This window comes from Zalophus californianus, chromosome X (genome assembly GCF_009762305.2).
Source record: "Zalophus californianus isolate mZalCal1 chromosome X, mZalCal1.pri.v2, whole genome shotgun sequence".
Lineage (NCBI taxonomy): Eukaryota > Metazoa > Chordata > Mammalia > Carnivora > Otariidae > Zalophus > Zalophus californianus.
The window spans coordinates 31,381,996-31,401,430 of record NC_045612.1 but is presented as its reverse complement, the minus strand read 5'-3'; the positions used below and the strand labels follow the sequence as shown (position 1 = coordinate 31,401,430).

Below are 19,435 nucleotides of genomic sequence, written 5' to 3'. Positions count from 1 at the left end.
CTCTAGCTTGAGCCTAAATCAGACAGATGGACAGCCAGTCCTCCATTCAAACCTCCTGGGGAAAAAGCCTGGAAGCCCCTGACTAAGTCGTTGGATGTTTAATAACCCCTACCTTTGAAAAGAGGTGTTTCGTTGTTTTTGGGTTTTTTTGGTGTTCTCCCCCCCCCACCCCCGAGAAACCTAAGAATTAGCTGGCTCAAATTAGGTGTATTTTCTCTGATTCCCCCCTCACTGGAGATGAGAAAGACTCTTCCTTTTCCCCCATGCAATGTCCATATTTAAGGAGAATTGGCGATGCATTCACATGGAGTTCTGAATTTCATTTCTTAGCTGGCCTAGAGGCTGGCTCTGAAGTAACAGGGTGAGGCAATTAGTACCTTGGCATGCTGACTCCATATTTATCCTTGAGCTTATTGGGCCTGCGGAAGTGCAAAACTCACACCAGAAATGCAATCGGATCTTTTCATGGAACCATAGAAAGCCTCGCATTTATTTTATGGGTCTCACAGAAAGCCAGTGAATTTTAAAACAGGGCTCATAAAGTAAGCGAACAGTAAGCTTGTCTGTAGCTTAGTGGACGTTCAGTTTTTAATCCCTTTAGGCTGGGAATGTGTCTGCTGGTGTGCGCGTGTTTTAGCTCCTCACCTTGCCCACCGCCCAAGGAGCATCCAGCAAATGTTGCTAACTGCCTGGCGGGGAGCTTCTCAAGAAAGGCAAGTAGCACGAGAGAAGTAAGCTTTCCAGATCTGGTTTCAGAATGTTCCCTTTCCAAATGATTAGCCATGTTTGACTTCTTGCTGTCAACTAATTGGGAAGTGCATTTTTTTTTTTTTTGATGACTGGAAATTCAGAAGCATCCATGCAGCCAAGTTCCGAGATGTCTGGGGTGTAGCTGGAGTGACTGTAAATGATTCGGAATTTACAAGCTCACAGTGAGAGCCTGGTGCGCTTGGCCATGGCCTTGGGCTCACAGATGCCTCCAACCGTGTGTGGTTCCATTGCGTTATATTTAAAGGCCTTCACTGAGATGGGTGACTCCGTTTCCTTCTTTTGCAGTGTATTTACGGAAAACCCGCCGGGTCTGTTTTTACCACAAATGCTTATGCTGTTGTCTCGCATCACAACCAAAATCCAGAGTTCTATGATGAGGTGAGAACGCATTTTTCCGATGTTCGTAAAACACGGCGGTGGCTCTTCTTTTTCTCTTCATCTCCATCATTTTCTCTGCCCTTGCAATCCCTGAACATTTTGTCCCGTGAAAATAGAAAGCGTCTCACCAAGGCAAAGGGCTCGATGCCCTTTGATGACGGTGGAATGTGCCCACAAAGGGAGGGGGCTCCGGCGAGAGGTAACCATGGAGGGAACAAACATGAGACGAGAGCTAGGATTCTAGCCTCGCCTTGACAACTGGCTCTGTGACCTTGAGCAGGCCACTTCCCCTTTCCCGAGTCTCCATTTCCTCAGCCTTCAAAGAAGAAATTCAGAAGAGATCTTCTGAAGGCCCTTCTAGATCTTTCTTCCTGCGGTTTTGCATGGGGCCAGGGGCGCAGCCGCTCTGTAAGTGAAATGCTTTGAGAGACACAGCAACACGTGGGGGCCACCAGAACCCCACTGGGTGCTCTAATGCGTCAGTGCAATGTAGACGAAGGGGAGTGTCTCTCAAGCTCCATGCTCCCCTCCACCCCAGTCTACCTCTCCGGCTCTGCCTCTGCCTCTCTTTCCTTCCCCTTCTCTGCGTCTCTCTGTGCTTGCCAGTGTCTCTCTTGGTGTCTCTGTCCCAGCCTCCTCCAGTCGGCGTGTCCCTGGCTTAGCCAAATCTGCAGACTGTTTTTTGATTCCTCCGTGTCTCCAGGAACCTGGCTATGCATCCCAGGCCGCAAGCTTTGCTCTTTCTGCTTCTCAGGGTTCTTTGTCTGACACCATCCCCCCTGCTGTCACGATTTTTCCCCAGGTCCACCTGCTGTTGTCAGGAGGCTTTGCACCCCAGCTTTGGGCCGCCTCCCTTTCTCCATCCAATGCTCTTGGTGTTGGGGGGGATGGGGAGGAGCATAGCGGTGCCTTGCGGTTTTGCCCCCCAGGGAGAGAGTGTGCCCATATTTATGTGCAGCAGAGCATTAGATACCCAGATGGTCTGGCTGCTATGAATAGGCGTGTTCCATGGTGAAATATACCTACAACAGAAATTAGTTCTAACACCAAAACCCTGCCTTGTGTGAATGATGATGAGGCCAGATGTCCAGCACCAAGCTGTTTTAATATGTCCCCCTCTCTCATCGACACCAGTCACTCCAGAAAACTCGATCGTGTAGCAAGTAATCCACATTATTTTTTAGGGCGCCTGAAAGAAACAGGCTTTTCAGTCGTTCGGTCTCTATTGACCAAGACAGAGCGAGAGATTGAGAGAGATTGCATGTATTTTTGTGCAGGTGTATGCACACTCATCAAATCAATTAAATCTGTGATATGTCTCTTATATACTTCCGGGAGGCAATGAAGACATTTGGTTGGGTCCTGATTGGAAAATCACTTGAGATGCTTTTATTAAAGTGTTAATTTCTAGGATTAAATTCATGTGCCAAGGGTGACGATTTTTATTTCTTTATTCAAGAGTAATCTTGTGTTTTTCTTCAAAAGATATTTATATGAACTGTAATTGGTAGATACCATAATACCATAGTGACTTTTTGCACGTTTATTTGCAAGGCTTAATTTTTTTTTTTTCCACGCAAAGGAAGGCAATAGTGTAGAAAAAAGAAGCCTTTCAAATTCAGTACACATTTTAGATCGATTGCATTCACTGACTCAGATTGAGTTACGTGGTATCTCTGGACTGTGAGGCTGTGGTTTTGATCCAGTGTTTTAGAAAATCCTACTGCAAAGTTGCATCCAGGAGAATCCCCTGGACACTCCAGCACGTCATAAATCAGCCCTCACTACCCAGGAGACTATTGTTGTCAAATTGAAACTGACTGGAAAAGCCCTTAGAGTACATTTAAATGATACCTATTACTGTAGGACTTGGCTTGTCGTTGAGAAAAAAATACATCATTGGAAAAGTATGATGAAATTGAACTAAAGGTCTGACTGTCCAGCTTGACAATGAAAACAAAACAAAATGCGATGTGTGATATTGCTGTCATTTCAGATTAAAATCGAGCTTCCCATTCACCTGCATCAAAAACATCATTTGCTTTTTACTTTTTATCACGTGAGTTGTGAAATTAATACAAAGGGAACAACCAAAAAGCAAGACACAGTTGAAATTCCAGGTAGGTGTACTCTTTCAAAGTCTCTTTCTACAGCTATTTGAGGTGGAATTGTCTAGAATGTAACCTCTTTTCCTCAAGCTGCAAACCACTTCTTCCCCTCACCAAAAAGTACATTTCCGAGTAAAAAAGTTCACTGGTGAAAGATGAATTATAGGTTCATTTGACCATCATTTCTTTTTCTTTTTTTTTTTTTAAGATTTTATTTATTTATTTGACAGAGAGAAACACAGCGAAAGAGGGAACACAAGCGGGGGAGTGGGAGAGGGAGAAGCAGGCTTCCCGCCGGGCAGGGAGCCTGATGTGGGGCCCGATCCTAGGACCCTGGGATCAAGACCTGAGCCGAAGGCAGACTCTTAATGACTGAGCCACCCAGGCGCCCCGACCATCATTTCTTTTAAGTAGAATGGCCCAGCAACCAGAACTTTCCAGTTTGTCTTGCTAAGGAAGTGGGAAGTAAGCCCAGAGCCCAGGGGTATATTTGCGCCTGAGGGAGATTGGGGACCCACCTGGTTCTAGTGAGAACAGAACAGACTTAATGAATTTGAATAATCGCTAGTGGTGAAGGGCCAGTCCTGGTCCCATCCAGCAAAGCTTTAGATAAACCAGTGGGAAGCATCCTTTAGGAGAACACAGAGGCCCTATAAACATCGCGTGTGTCACCGCCACTAGATAAATGTCAGGAGGCCCTGGGATTCAGATCCAAGCTAGCCTGGATCAGTCTGAAATTCATTCATTCATTCATTCATTCATTCATTCATTCATTCATTCACCAAATAGGTCTGCATATTTATTATGTGCGAGACATTACGATAAGTACTACGGAGAACACAGTGGAGACTCAAACAGAGATCTCATCGTCAGTGAGCCTATGGTCTGGCAGGGAAAATGAGATCTATAAGACAATGATAAGACAAGGTAGAAAGTACTAGCTACTGAGAAAATGGTGCTGTGTAATCTCCGGGAAGAGTGAGTTATTACTTCGACTGGTTGGAGGGACAAGTGGCTGGGAATCTGGGAAGGCTTCCAGGAGGAGATGGGGTTTGGGGTGAGGCGGGGTAGAGTTTGACAATGCAGTGATGGCAGGAAGGTAGATTCCAGGATAACGGAAGAGCTTGTCCAGAGGCCGAGCGTTGAGGGGTATGGACAGGGAACCACGCGTAAGTTCGGTAGGACCAGAGCACCAGGTGTTGGGAGGGGAGTCAACAGGGCGTCAGGTTGAAAAGGAGGCACCAGATCATGGAAAGCCTCGAATGCCAGGCTGTGGATTTGACTGTATTCTGTCAGCAGCATGGAGCTATTGAAGGGCTGTAAATGCCGGTGAGAGCTCTTCCGCGGGCAGCGATGTGATGGCGGAGGGCGTTGGAGTGAGAAAGAAGGCAGAAACACCAGTTAGGGGTTACTTCAGAGGTCCAGGGGGAAAGGGGGCCACCCTACGGCAGTAGCCGGGGGATGGAGAGAAAGGGAGTGCAGAAGAATATATCGGGTCTGACAAATGGTTGGCGACTAGAGAGAGAATTCAGAGTTAGCACTGAAGCTTCAACACTGGAAAGAGGGAACTTGCAAGTAGCAAAATCACAGGGTGGCGGGGAATCAGAGGTTTTGGACTGATGTTGAGTTTGGGGTGCCGGTGAGACATCTGAGTGAAGACCGCCAGGCAGCCAGACTGAAGCAGTAGAAAGCTGCCCTCGTGGACCGTGTGGTCCTGTTCTCTGTCTCCACAGGAAATGCAGTTTGTTTAGGGCAAGGGACCGCGAGGGTTGAGAAGAGATCTGGCAGAACAATAGGAACTCAAGACCGTGCACGTCCTAAAGGACACATTACTCTTTCCTTATTTAAATCCTAGACTGAAGTGGGCAAAGGGCTCGGTGGAGCACACGATGGTTATGCCGTGGGCCACTCATCACTTTGAACTGTCCATCCTTAAGTGGCTTCACGTCCCTGAGCCAGATGGCGTGTGCTTGACACTGTACCTTCCCAGCTTCCAAGTGCTCTGTGTGAGTTTTGACTGAGAGACACCCTTGGCCATGCTCTGATTAATTCATAGTGCAAAAATGTTGCCTGAGCGGTTCCATAGAGACAAAGTAGACTAGCGGTTGCCAGGGACTGGGGGAAAGGAGAAACAGGGAGTGACTTCTAAGGGGTGTGGAGGTTCTCTTGTGGCGTGATGGAAGAGTTCTGGAATTAGATCGTAGCAGTGGATGCCCAGCTTTGTGAATATGCTAAAAACTGTTGAAGGGTGTGCTTTTAAATAGACGAACTGTATGGTGTCTGAATTCTATCTCAATAAAAATGTCTGTGGGGAAAAATTTCAACCAAGAACAAGAAATAGATTTTCCTATTTTTCTGGACTGGAGACCTTTGGTCATGGGTCTGCTTTTTCAATTAACCACTCTGACAGAGTCCTATCGAATGGTTCCCGTGCTCACATTACTTTCCTCTGCTCTTTACAAGAGAAGAGCTCTGGGTAAACCATTTCTGAAGTTGTGCTAGTAAAGATGCCCTTCAGGCGTGTTTCGGAGTCTGAGAAAGCCATTTAGTCTCCTTAGAGAAAGCAACATATTTGTCTTCTTTGAAGAATTAAAGCATTTGCCAAATTAAACACGTGAATGAAAACATTCTAACCAGATTTGTGTTGACTTCTGTGTTCACAGTATAAACATACACACTCACGCAAAGAATTTTAAAGAATCAGAAGGCAGTGGCTTTCAAAAAGGGCTCTCCAGCCAACACCCTCACTCATGTGCCAAACCTTGGTCCCAAGCAAGCTTTTTTACAGCTGAGTTATAAACACTCGAAGCCCAGAGTAAGCTCTATAATGGAAATAATGACACTGCTTAACCTGAGGAATACCGACGGCTCAGGCTTTTTTAGCTAGAACATGATGAGTTTTCTAATAGAAATCCAAGAGGCTCTTTTGAGCAGAACTGTTAGGAAATAGAGAGACGGGGGGGGGGGGCGGGGGGAATCTCTCAGTGGATTTGAGTCGTAAACACTATGGCCCGTCTGCATTCTGCTACTACACCTCGTCCTTCTATAATCAGGAAAACCTGCCCAGCTGAACACTGCCTTGTATGAATATGGGCTGTGACCTTGACTTGTGGCCTTAATTTTTCATCGTCCCTCACCGTCGGGGTGCTGAAAGAAAATCTGCAACATGCTGATTGCTGGCTGAGATTGTCCCAGACCCGAGACTCTGTGCTCTCACTAAGGATGGATGAGGGAGCTCTGACTCTTTTAAAAAATAAGTCTACCCCAATTCATCCCCCAAAGGGTAAAGATAATGGTACTGATGCCCTTTAAAATTTTTTAAAAGTATTCTCCTGTATTATCTCTCTTTGGTCTCTCAGTAACTAGTAGGCAGAAAGACTATGTGTCGTTCCCAATTTATAGTCCAGGAAGTTGAGTAGAGAACTCATTAGTGGCCAGGCCGTGATTAGGAAGCCATCCAAATGCATTGTTCCTTCCCCAGGATTCAGATGCCCACTGTGTGGACTCCCCCCTACAGACCCCTGGAAACATCGCCACCCCGCCCTGTTCCCCAGCATTCCGAGATCTGTGTAGCTAATTGCATTTGCAGTTTCATCTCTCACGGTTGATTATTGTCTTGGCAGTTGGCTTTGCCTGGGTACCTTTGCTGAAGGATGGTAGAATCATTACATTTGAGCAGCAGCTGCCGGTTTCCGCCAATCTTCCTCCGGGCTACTTGAATCTGAATGATGCAGAATCAAGAAGGGTAGGAAAATCACTGCATTTGTTGAAGGGATCGCGATGAAATGTTTAAAAAGTAGAATTCGCTCTTCTAGTGGATAGCTTCACAAAGTCCAGTCTGAGGACCGGTCCACAAGAAAGCTAAGTATGGAAAGTGAGCGTTGGAAAACTTTTGAGAGCAGTTTGACCAAGTTACCTCATGTCTGTTGATTCTTTTTTTTTTTTTTAAAGATTTTATTTTTAAGTAATCCCTCCACCCAATGCGAGGCTCGAACTCACGACCCTGAGACCAAGAGTCCGCATGCTCTTCTGACTGAGCCAGCCAGGCACCCCTCGTGTCTGTTGATTCTAATAACAGTTTTACGAGCTGAGGCTTGGATTTTGTGCATCGTCTTTAAAAATGCATTTATTTAGTAATTCATTTTTATTGTAATTTATGGAAGTTCAGCCGCCAAGGCACTGGAAATTGAAAATGATTTAGGATCCGTTTATTCTCAAGGCAGGTTATTGTCTCCAATAGTTCCCTATGTGTGAAACAAACACATTTGTTTCTGGGGTTAAAAAAAAAAAAGGAAAAAGTTGAAATGTGTAAAGGAGTCACGTGTCGCTCATCTATCCATAGGTATGTTATAGAAACTCCTATCTGTTTTCCGTTCACAGCAATCTAATGTGGATATTAAGTGGGTAGATGGTGCAAAGCCTTTGTTGAAGATTAAAAGCCACTTAGAGTCTACAATTTATACTCAAGTAAGTTGCATCATGTGAATTTTGTCAATTTTGATATTTGAATCTTTTTCTTTAAGTTTGTTTATTTTTGAGTAATCTCTACACCCAGCACGGGGCTTGAACTCACAACCCCGAGGTCAAGCGACGCATGCTCTTCCAACTGCGCCAGCCGGGAGCCCCTGATTCTAGTTCTTGTTTAGAACAGACTATATTTGATTCCTGTGGCCTTAGAGAGATTGTGGCCTCAAAGGCTTTCTCATTGGGGCGCCTGGGTGGCTCAGATGGTTAAGCATCTGCCTTCGGCTCAGGTCATGATCACAGGGTCCTGGGATCGAGCCCCACATCAGGCTCCTTGCTCAGCGGGAAGCCTGCTTCTCCCTCTCCCTCCACTTGCCGATCCCCCTGCTTGTGCTCTCTCTCTCTCCGTAAAATAAATAAAATCTTTAAAAAAAAAAAAGGCTTTCTCATTAGTAATAACATCATTCTTAATAGTAATAACTCAGATTTTATAATCCCTTTCAAATCCCCGAATCCCTTTGTTCCCATTAATGGATTCAAGCCTCACAAAAGTCTGAAAGAATTGTGGAGGCCCTTATCACCTCTTTAAAAAAATAAATTTTAGTGTTTGGAACAGTTTGGGATTTACAGAAAAATAGGACAATACAGAGAATTCCCATATACCCTGTACCTCGTTTCCCTGTTATTTTTTAAAAAGATTTTATTTATTTATTTGAGAGAGAGAGAGCCCAAGCAGGGGGAGGGACAGAGGGCAGAGGGAGAAGCAGGCTCCCCACTGAGCGGGGAGCCCGACCCAGGGCTCGATCGCAGGACCCTGAGATCGTGACCTGAGCCAAAGGCAGACGCTCAACGAACTGATCCACTGAGGTGCCCCACCTAGTTTCCCTGTTATTAACCTCTTACATTCATTAGTATGACACGTTTGTTATAATTAATGAACCAGTAGTGATACATAATCAATGACTTAAGGTTTGTATTTACTCAGATTTCCTTAGTTTTTACCTATTAATGACCTTTTTCTGTTCTACGATTCTATCCAGGATAACATATTACATGTAGTTGTTCCATCTTCTTAGGCTCCTCTTGGCTGTGACAAGTTCTCAGACGTTCTATTCATTGTTTTTGATGACCTTGTCCATCTTCATGAGTAGTGATATTGGGTAGGCTGCCCTTCTGTTGGAATTTGTCTGATGTTTTTCTCACCATTAGACCGGAGTCAAACCCAGAAATCTGAAGTCAGTGGATCATGGATGACTAGTATAGTTTACTCTTAGCCTTATCAGCCATGCAGTTAGAGTCAGATGCCTGTTGGAAGGCTCAAGCAACCATTCAGAAAATCACCGATCGACAAGATGCAGTCCATGTTCCTTGGTGTGGCCCCCTTGCCCACTTCACCGTTCCATGGATGGAGAAACTGAAACTCGGTCGGATTAGATGACTGACCCAGGGTCACACAGATACTAATTAGAAGAAGCAGGTCAAAATCCAAATCTTATTATCTCCGTTCCCGATACGGTACGTGCTGTCCACAGAGCCTGCATATAATATATAGATTCTATATAGGCCAGCTGGACACTCGCCAGCCAAGTGCCATGGTAAATTGAACATCGAATGCCCGAGACTTGTCTGGTAGCTCCCTGCTGCTCCCTTTCCTTCGTCTGTCAGTCCAGACCTCTACTCCTACTCATTTCATTAAAAACGTAGAAGCAGCCCAACTTCAGAGGCTACACCCGTCAAAAAAGGAATTAAACAAAGGTTTGACTAGTCACGCAAAAACTGTGGCTTGCCCGGTGTGCTTAGGCACATGCTCACTTTGCCTGGTTTTGCCGCTTTGTGTGATGGTCCAGGGGACTAAGGGACGTGGAGACAGATGTTGGTAGCCGCGGCCGCCGGGTCTGGGCGCTTGGAGACCCTGGTGGGTAGGTTTGCAAGATGTGGGCAGAGGGGGCGCTAGAGAGCCAGCGTCTGAGGGTGAGGAATCACATTTCATGTGGCTGTGTCCATCTGTTTTTCAGGATCTCCACGTGCACAAATTCTTCCATCATTGCCAGCTGATTCAGTCAGGCTCAAAAGAGGTTCCGGGGGAGCTCATTAAATATTTAAAGGTAAATGAACAGCAGCTTTCTGCAAAAAGGGTTGGTTTTAGTGTCTTTCTTGTTGCCACCTTTTGATGGGGGGGGGGGGAATCAAACTAACCCCTTAAAATACTTTGGGCTGTGTACCCTCAAGAGAATATTTTCTTTTATGTGCTTTTCTGTCAAGTGCCTATTTAGGAGCAGACCGCAGAGTTGCTACATTAGGAAGAAAATGCTGTAGCTAGAGTCTGTCGACATATTTCTGAAAATCTCATGAAAATGTTTATTTCAGTTCCATAAATTGACGTTTTCAGGTCTTTTCCTGCTTACTGCCCAGGAAAGGTGCTGGGGGGAAAAGGGTCAGGAGAAATGGAGTCCCTTTTGCTTGGAATAAAATGACGATTCCTGGGTCTATGGGTGAAAGATTATCAAAGGGGTCAACTAAAGAGAGAAAAACCTCATTTCTGCATGTTGCATGGGAGAGAGTCTTAAGAAACACCACATTTTGTCCAATGTATTGAGAACCCAAGGCTCCCATTTATTCCCTAACACGGTAGGACCGAATTGCACATCATGGGACCTAGCTGACAGTGACTCTCGTTTTGGTTGTTCCTTCGGTAGGTTAGCCATGGCAAGCCTGAGGAATTTTTATTTTATTTATTTATTTTTTCTGAGACTCTTTTAAAGACTTTATTTATTTGTCAGAGAGAGAGATAACAGAGCACAAGCAGGGGGAGCGGCAGACAGAGGGAGAAGCAGACTCACTGCTGAGCAGGGAGCCCGATGTGAGGCTCGATCCCAGGACCCTGAGATCACAACCTGAGCCAAAGGCAGATGCTTCACCAACTGAGCCACCCAGGCGTCCCAGGAATTTTTATTTTATTTTAAAGATTTTATTTATTTGACAGAGAAAGACAGCGAGAGAGGGAACACAAGCAGGGGGAGTGGGAGAGGGAGAAGCAGACTCCTCACTGAGCAGGGAGCCCAATGCAGGGCAGGGCTCGATCCCAGGACCCTGGGACCGTGACCTGAGCCGAAAGCAGACGCTTAATGACTGAGCCACCCAGGCGCCCCAGGAATTTTTATTTTAAGTGAAATCTCTACAGGATTTCCCTTTGGACACGTGTTACTACTTAATGCCATTTTCAGGAAATAAAAACGTGCATTTCTTTCAGAGAGGTAGTAGGAGACGAGATAATACGGATGGGTTCTGGAATCATTCACCCAGTGTGTGTCCCAGACCTGTCCCTTATTAGCCCTGAGATTGACCTTGGCCAAGTTCCTGAACTACTCCAGGCCTTTGCTTCTTCATCTGTCACATAGGGATAACCAGCAACGCCACCTTGTTAGGGTGGTTTTGAAGCTTAATTGAGATAGGGCATCTACTATACAGTATAGCAATCCTTGAGTCTACATTGATTTCTTGAGGCTTTTCTACGGGCCAGGCATCATTCTAAGTGTTTGGAATATAAATGAAAACAGACAACATCTCCATTGTCGAGGGGCTTACTTTCTTGTGGAGGCAGATGGACAATAAACAAAGAAATGAATATATATATTCATTCAGGTGGTGATAAGTGCCACAAAGGAACCCCAAACATACCGAAGAGGAATAAAGATTCTAAGGGGTCCCTCTTCTAGATATAGTGTCAGAGAAGATCTCTGGTAAAGTGACACTTGCCAGAGACCTAAGGGAAATGAGGGCGCCAGCTAGGTGGACTTCTGGGCGAGCTGGGAGCAGCAGGTGCAAAGACCCCCCTTGAGGAGCTAGTCGGGGAAAGTCGGGGAAGGCCTCATATGCCATGATGAGGAGTTTGAATTATACCTTCAAGGAGCTGGGAAGCCTTGCAGGGTGCTGAACAGAGGAGCCACATGATGGGCTTTGGGTTTTTAAAGCCACATTCTGGGGTGCCTGGGTGGCTCAGTAGTTAAGCGTCTGCCTTCGGCTCAGGTCATGATCTCAGGGTCCTGGGATGGAGCCCCGCATCGGGCTCCCTGCTAAACTGGGGAGCCTGCTTCTCCCTCTCCCACTCCCCCTGCTTGCGTTCCCTCTCTCGCTGTGTCTCTCTCTCTCTCTCAAATAAATAAGTAAAATCTTTAAAAAATAATAATAAAGCCTCATTCTGCCTACCATATTGAGCATATACTGTTGGAAGGGTAAGAGCAGGGGGACAGTTGATAAATGGTGACTGTTATTCTTAATTATTATTAAGAAGTCTAATAGTCCTCTACCTTTCAAATCCTTTCCTTGGGTAACATCTAGAATGCCAGGTTTATGTGTGTATGCTGAGCCTGTTAAGTTCTTTGGCTTTTCTTCCAGTGGGGAAACTTTGTAAAAGTTTTAACAGAATGGAATAGAGCAGAGCTTCATTTTCAAATATACTGGTAGTCTTAAAATGGAGAAAAAAAAAGTACTCCTTTTTGTGTGGAAGTGAGGGTGTGGAAACTTCCGATATTTATGTGACCTTTGCTCGCCCTCTAGTGGCAGCGAGTGAAATGCTGAACGATTACAGAAATAGCCCAGTTCCTGTAGGGACCGTTAGCCCTGAAAGGGAGTCTTGAGAGTTTTTATTTGACGGATAAGGAGACTGAAGCCCAAGTAGAGGGGACTTGCCTGTGGTCGCTCACCTGGTTAGGAGCAGAGCTGAGCTGAGCCGAGCCTGTGGCGTGTGTCTCTTGAGTCCTGGTCCCATGTTCTTTCTACCAAACCGTGCTGTTGACCCCATAAATGACATTGTTTCACCAATTCACTTGCCACCTGCTTGTTGGTGGCATATGTAATATGTAATATTTTCCCAGATGCTGGGAGGCTTGCAGAGAAGAATAACTTAGGGTCATTGCCCATGAGGATCTTAAAACCCGTCAGAGAGACAGGACACATACAAGTGGAATGACAATATAAGTGAGCAGTACCAATCTGTGATAGATAGCAAATGCACAGTCCAGGTTATAGTGCTAAGGGTCCGGGGAACCGAGGAACCTCTGAGACTAGAGGCCTCCCATCTTTATCTTAATGCTTCAGTTCCTTATTTTATTCGTTGATACAGTCATTCGCCAAATACTTACTGGGCACCTTGTACGGACCAGATAGTGCGGTGGGCACTAGGAATATGACGGGGAAGCAATTCAGACTACATCCCTGCTGTAGTTGGGGTAGAGAGGGTATAAATGAGTAATCTGAGATCGAGATGAATGTTGCAGAGAAAATAGAACAGATGAATGGGATCCGACATGACAGGAATGCGTTCTAGATGGAGTTGTCAGGGAAGGCTGTCTGAGGAGATGATGCATCAAGCCGAAAAGAAATTGATGAGAGGAAAACGAGCGTAGGGGCTAAAGCTGTGGCAAAGGAGGACGGATTATTGCAGCAGGTGTAAACACCTTGCGATGGTGTTAGAAGGACGGAAAAGAAGAAAAGATGGTACAGGTGGAACGCAGTGAGCAGCTGCGGGCGGGGGGAGGTGGCATGAGATGAGCTTGGAGAGGGAGGTGGGGTACATGTCGGCACAGGAAGCCCTTGACAGCCTTTTGTTCATGGTGGTTTGTTTGGTCGGTAACAAGGGGGAAAAAGAACACTCTAGCTGTTGCGTTGAGAGTCAATTACCGAGGAGCGATATTGGATCAGTTTTGCCTTGAATGCCCATCCCTCTTTTCTACCTGATATCATCGCACTTCACCTTTCGCCTGCCTCCTCTCTGAAGCCTTATTGGACATCCTCGGCCCACGTGAGGCCTCAGTTGCTTCTTCCTTCGTGCATTTTGTACATACCACTGTTGTACTGTTGACCATTTGTATTGTAGATTTCGTCCCAGGTCTTTCTCCCCATAGACTCTGAACGGCTTGATGGGAGGAACCAGGTGTTTTTGATGTGCTTGGCCCTTGGAGGGTCATTCAGTACGCCTTTGTCGAATGGGTAGGGGTTTCAACTTGACTTGGAAGGATGGCTAGGATGCGGCTAAAAACCGAACAAATACACAGAGGTGGGAATGCATAGGATATACTGCCAGGGCAGTCAAGGCACCTGTTTGGCCTTATGAGGAATGAAGGGTGTTACGGCTGGAAATCTAGGTTGGGTCTTAAGTAATCTTGGACCGTAGGCCCAAGTTTCTCAAGCTTGGCACTGTTGACATTTTGGACAGGTCAATTTCTCTGTGGTAAGTGGCTGTCCAGCGCATGGTAGGACGTTTAGCAGCATCCCTGACCTCTGTCCACTAGGTGTCAGGAGCACCCCCAGTTGTGACAACCCCCAATGTCTCCAGACATTGGGGGATGTCCCGTGGGGGACAAAGTGGCCCCTGGTTGAGAGCCACTGCCCTAGGTCATGGGGAGGCATCACAGGCATTTTGGCAGGAGGTGGTCTGTTGGAACCAAATCGGAGGGAGATGAATTTGGAAATGAGATGTGGATGCGTGGAGAGTTAAGATGACCTGTACAGAGACCTACTATGAAATGATTAGACTATTTTGGCTATAGGTTAAGAGGGGTGATGGCAGTAAGGCTAGAAGAAAGGGGGCAAAAGGAAGGAAAAACTCAAAGGATAGACATGGGTTCCTTGAGCTCGATCTCTTGCCTCATGCATCTGATTGAAGAGAATCTGCCCGGAACGAAGAGGTCACGGCTGAGATGCTTCGCATATAGACGATCGTGTCCTGAAAAGGGATGGTGAGGCTAAGGATGGAGAGACAGAGCAAAAGAGAAATAGTGAGTTCCTTAGGTCCAGAGACTTGTCTCCTCCGTCTCTGCATTTCCCATCGCGATGAACCATGAACTGGTGTACAAGGTGCCCAGTGAGACCTGTTTTCACCTTTTGGTTGGCTGGTTGATGAAATGATTGAGTGAATGCCTGAGTGAAGGAGGGAAGGTGGGGAGAAGGGAAGGAAGAAGAAAGACATTTTACAGATTTTGCTGCTCATATCATTTCTACAGACATACGAACACACGTCTTCTTTGGGCTGTTGACATATCTATGGCTAGAGCACTTGGAAGAAATGTACCGTAGGGATGTTTGAATGCAGTGTTGCTTCAGTTTTGTGGGTGGTGCCAGTGTGAAGCCAGTTACACAGAGGAGTGCACTTTATTGCATCCCATTTACCTTCTCAGCAGATTAACGGATGGCCCACGTTCTGTAGAACACATTCCAGCAGGCCAGTCTCCAGAACCTTCACACGCATGTGCTCTCCCACTCCGGTGGAGTGCTGGCTCACCAGCAATCAGTTGTCTTTATTCCAAAACCCCTTTATCCCAGTTATACTTTTTATTTTCGGTAGATAAAGTATTTAACGTGAAATACACGAACAAAATCTGAGTGCCAAACTAGAGATGTGGATAAAGTAATCAGCGAAACAAAGTCCCCTGTCTTATGAAGCTCACATCGAAGTGGGCTTATGTTCGAGTGAATGTATTTCTCATTGCTTAATTTTTTTGTTGTTTCACATTTGCAAGTTATATCATATTTCTGTTTGTTTTCATAACTAATAATGACTTATTTTAGTGTTTGCATGCCATGGAGATCCAAGTCATGATACAGTTTCTACCTGTAATTCTTATGCAACTCTTCCGGGTTCTCACAAATATGACCCACGAAGATGACGTTCCTATCAACTGCACCATGTGAGTTTCGGTGTTAAAATACGAAGACACAACTTTTGTTTCTTTTTGCGTTTCTTCATTTTCACTATAAATTTATCTTCCAGACGAGAACCCCAAAGTCAGATATCTAATACCCGTTTTCTCTTGTTTCATGCTTTTCAGACTGGGGTCATGTGTTGCCAGGGCTAGATGGTACCAGAAACCATAGGAGAAACTTAATGTGTTTTCCTCCACCAGGCGTTCTAAGACCTGACTGCATGTTAGAATCACCTGGGGAGCTTTTAAAGAGGTCTGTGCCCAGACCACATTCATACCAACAAAACCAGAATATCTAGGGGTGGGACTTCAGCATCAGTATTTTTTTTTTTTAAGCTATCCAGGTGATTCCATAATGCAACAGAGTTTGAGAACCATTGCCCTAGACCAGTGTTGTCCGATAGAACTTTCTGCAATTGTGGAATTGTTCTACACTTGTGCTGTCCAATATGGTAGCCATTAGCCACATTTAGCTTTTGAGCACTTGAAATAGGGCTAGTGCAGCTGAGGAACTGAACTTTTCACTGTTGTCAATTTTCATTAAATAGCCACAGGTGCCTAGTGGCTCTCATGTTGGACAGAGTCACCCTAAGCCATGAATTTTTACTCAAAACAGTGAGGGACTATTACTTTTATAGAAACAAACAAGGATATATGGTAGAGTAGAAGGCAAAATGCACCGAATTTTGCAATTAAAATAGGATACTGAAAAGCATTGAGAGCTCAGTGCTGGATGTTTCTGGCTTTGCTGCTTCTGCTGCAAAGAGGCCACGCCCTCTCCGGCTGGGCCTTAAGCGACACCCCTGCGCACCTGTTTGCTCTGCTCTGCTGTTGGGGACAGTCTGCTCAAAAATTTACAAAGCGTTCCTCTAGTCCCGTGGTTCTCAAATACCGCTCCTACCCCAGCAGCATCAGTATCACCTGGGAGCTGATGACACATGCTGGTCATTGAACTTCACCCCAGACCTCAAAAATCAGAACCTCTGGGAGAGCGACCCAGCCTTCTGCCCTCCGGGTGATTCCGATGCGTGATCACGTTTGAGAACCACTGCCAGTCTCGTATATGAATTTTAGATTTACTGCCAGTCACAGGTCACGCCGTTATATACCCGTCCTGTCTCTCTCTTCCTTTTCCCCCATCTGTTGCTGTGCTTTTCATTTTATCTTTATCTTTCCTTTCCTTTCCTTTTACTCACTGGAGGGGATTTTAATATTTACCCCACTGGAGGTCTGTTGCCCCATAGTAGCCGTGATCCTACTTGAAATGTGCGCAGAGATTTAGAGCGGAGAAGAGACATCTGGGCTGCCAAAACATAATAGCCTTCTCTTGAACTGGGAAGCGTTTTTGCAGGGCCCTGAGCATGTTAGATGCGGAAATCTTTGTTAGACCATCTTATTATATCTTCTGCAGTCCTCTCACTTTTAACACTTCAGGCAGTGGGGGGGTATTTTTAGGGCTAGACAGTCCAACGGTGGAAATTCACCGTAATCTGACATGCTGCCCTTTGCGAATGTGTTTTCAGGGTTCTCTTACATATCGTTTCGAAGTGCCACGAAGAAGGCTTGGATAATTATTTAAGATCCTTCATCAAGGTTTGTGGAGGAAGCTTTCTTTGGGAGCGGTTTCTTTTCCATGAGAATTTTGACTGACGGTTCCTTTTCCTTCGTTTGTAGTATAGCTTCCGACCTGAAAAACCGAGCGCCCCTCAGGCCCAGCTGATACATGAAACCCTGGCTACCACGATGATTGCCATATTGAAGCAGTCTGCCGACTTTTTAGCAATAAACAAACTGCTAAAGGTAAGGAAGCGGGACACAACAGGGTAACAAAAGCAGCCGGCGATGTACTCGCTTGATACCCTCCCACTTGGGTTCTGGTCTTTTCGTCATTTGCCCCCTTTCTTTACCACTCTGCTCATGTATCCTTTTCCCTCATGCTCTCCACAGAACCTTCTTCGTTCTCTTCACCCTTCCAACCCCACCACCCTGTTCTCAGTTGAGTGTTTAATAGAAAGAATTGTGTAAAAGAAAGACCTGGGTGAGAATCCGCCACCTAGTGGTTCTGTGATCTGGAGCCCGTTATCGATCGGCTCTGGACGTCCAATTCCTCACTTCTAAAATATAAGTAAAGCATTTAACACGTCGTTTCTGGCACATAGGCGTTCAAGTGGTGGCTCTTATTTTTGTCATGATTTTTACTATTTCTGGTAATGGTAGAATTTCTGTTTCAGACAACTGAGGATATATCTGCTGGAGGCTTCTCTCTACCTTTCAAATAGACTTAGGCAAACACCTCTGCTCCTTGGGCTGGCCCCAGTGATGTACCAAGGGCAAGGTTGGGTCCCTCACTGGGTGCAGACACTAGTAAGATTCATTATCTGCAGAGAATTGAAAAACAACCATAAAATAAACTAAAAGTTGGTTTGCCGTCAGCACCATACGTAAGCAAATCAAAACAATGTCAGTGATAAGATGCGCCTCCCCAGGGAGGGGAGCATTCCCACCACAGGCTCCTTGTACCCTAGCAGCCGGCCCTAGGGTACAATATTACCTTTTTGGCAACGCAATTTAAAGGCATTTTGTGGAACTTTGATAGTGAATTGCAATCACTTTAAAATGTTGTTAAAGTTCAGAGATAAGATCCATATTGATTTGTCCAGCTTTGCTAAGCTTCAGGATTTGGATAACTATTAAAAATTGATTTTATTTATTTGTTTGTTTATTTTAGTACTCATGGTTTTTTTTTGAAATTATTGCAAAGTCTATGGCCACATACTTGTTGGAAGAGAATAAAATTAAGGTAAGTAGGCTCAAGAATAATAATTAACATAGGCAAAGAAGGCTAATCTTATTCACAGGTAGCAGTGACACGCAAATCCTCTTATACTGAAGGGCGCTCAGCCCTTCGCGTTTTCAGTTTTGCCTTAAAAAAAAAAAAAGCATTGGATGTATTGCATAAATCTGAGGTCTGACAGTTTAGGCATTTTCAAAGTCCTCAGAGACTCTTGCACATACCTTCTTTCCTATTAGTTATTTGCCATGTAAAATGCATTTTCTTTGAAGCTTTCCCCTTATCTTGTAGCTTAAACATGTCTATGTTGAAACATTTTCTTGGTTATAGGAATTCTAGAGTTCAGATTTGTGAAATGGAAGACAGTCACCTTGTATTTACCCTTTTTATCAGACTTTTCAGGGTAGGTTTACCGAAATAGAGATGCATGGATACATGAATTCTTTGTGTGTCAGGAAAAAAAAAATGGAATGAAAGCCTGGGGTGTGTCTACATCTCAGGAACGTGATTCCAAAGTTGGCCTGTTGATGATTTCAGTCAGTTATATTATTCAAGGTCCAGATAGTTCCTATGATAATCTGAAGTGTACGTTGAACTAGCAATGTCATTTTTAAGTTGGGAGAAAAATTCTACTGCAGTTGAACACATTTATGTCTAGAAAATGTTTGAAAATAAGAATGGCAATCGATTTAGATCTTTTGCGACTCTGACTTTTTGCTATGCGTATTTACTTCAAGCTTCCCAGAGGCCAGAGATTTCCAGAGGCATATCATCATGTCTTACATTCATTGCTTCTTGCAATAATTCCCCACGTGACTATTCGCTATGCCGAGATTCCCGATGAGTCCCGAAATGTCAATTATAGTTTGGCTAGCTTCCTGAAGGTGAGTTAAAGGCAGCTGAAACGTGGTAAGGAATTATTCTTCACCAATATGGTCTTTAAAGCCAAAGAAAAAAATTGCCCACTTTCTAGAGACTCGGCTAGGTCTGCATAAGAAAAATTTTTTTTAAGATTTTACTTATTTATTCGAGAGAGAGAGAGAGCACCAGCCGGGGCGTTGGTGGGGAGGGAAGGGCAGAGAGAGAGGGAGAAGCAGGCTCCCCACTGAGCAGAGAACCAGATTTGGGGCTTGACCCTGGCATCACGACCTGAGCCAAAGGCAGACGCTTAACTGACTGAGCCACCCAGGTGCCCCTGGAGAAACTTTTGACTGAATCGATCC

General features: G+C 45.2%; 1 protein-coding gene across 6 annotated transcripts in view; it reads left to right on the top strand.

The window, feature by feature from the left end:
• The window catches only part of DOCK11 (dedicator of cytokinesis 11), a 182,668-nt gene that overhangs the window by 89,415 nt on the left and 73,818 nt on the right, over positions 1-19,435 (top strand). For all 6 annotated transcript variants that reach the window (XM_035725508.1, XM_035725510.1, XM_035725507.1 and 3 more), the window contains 10 exons: positions 1,057-1,149; positions 3,146-3,269; positions 6,881-7,002; positions 7,638-7,724; positions 9,737-9,826; positions 15,288-15,406; positions 16,945-17,014; positions 17,096-17,221; positions 18,150-18,221; positions 18,950-19,096. In XM_035725508.1, the coding sequence (XP_035581401.1) occupies positions 1,057-1,149; positions 3,146-3,269; positions 6,881-7,002; positions 7,638-7,724; positions 9,737-9,826; positions 15,288-15,406; positions 16,945-17,014; positions 17,096-17,221; positions 18,150-18,221; positions 18,950-19,096 (1,050 nt within the window). The remainder of the gene's footprint in view (positions 1-1,056; positions 1,150-3,145; positions 3,270-6,880; positions 7,003-7,637; positions 7,725-9,736; positions 9,827-15,287; positions 15,407-16,944; positions 17,015-17,095; positions 17,222-18,149; positions 18,222-18,949; positions 19,097-19,435) is intronic.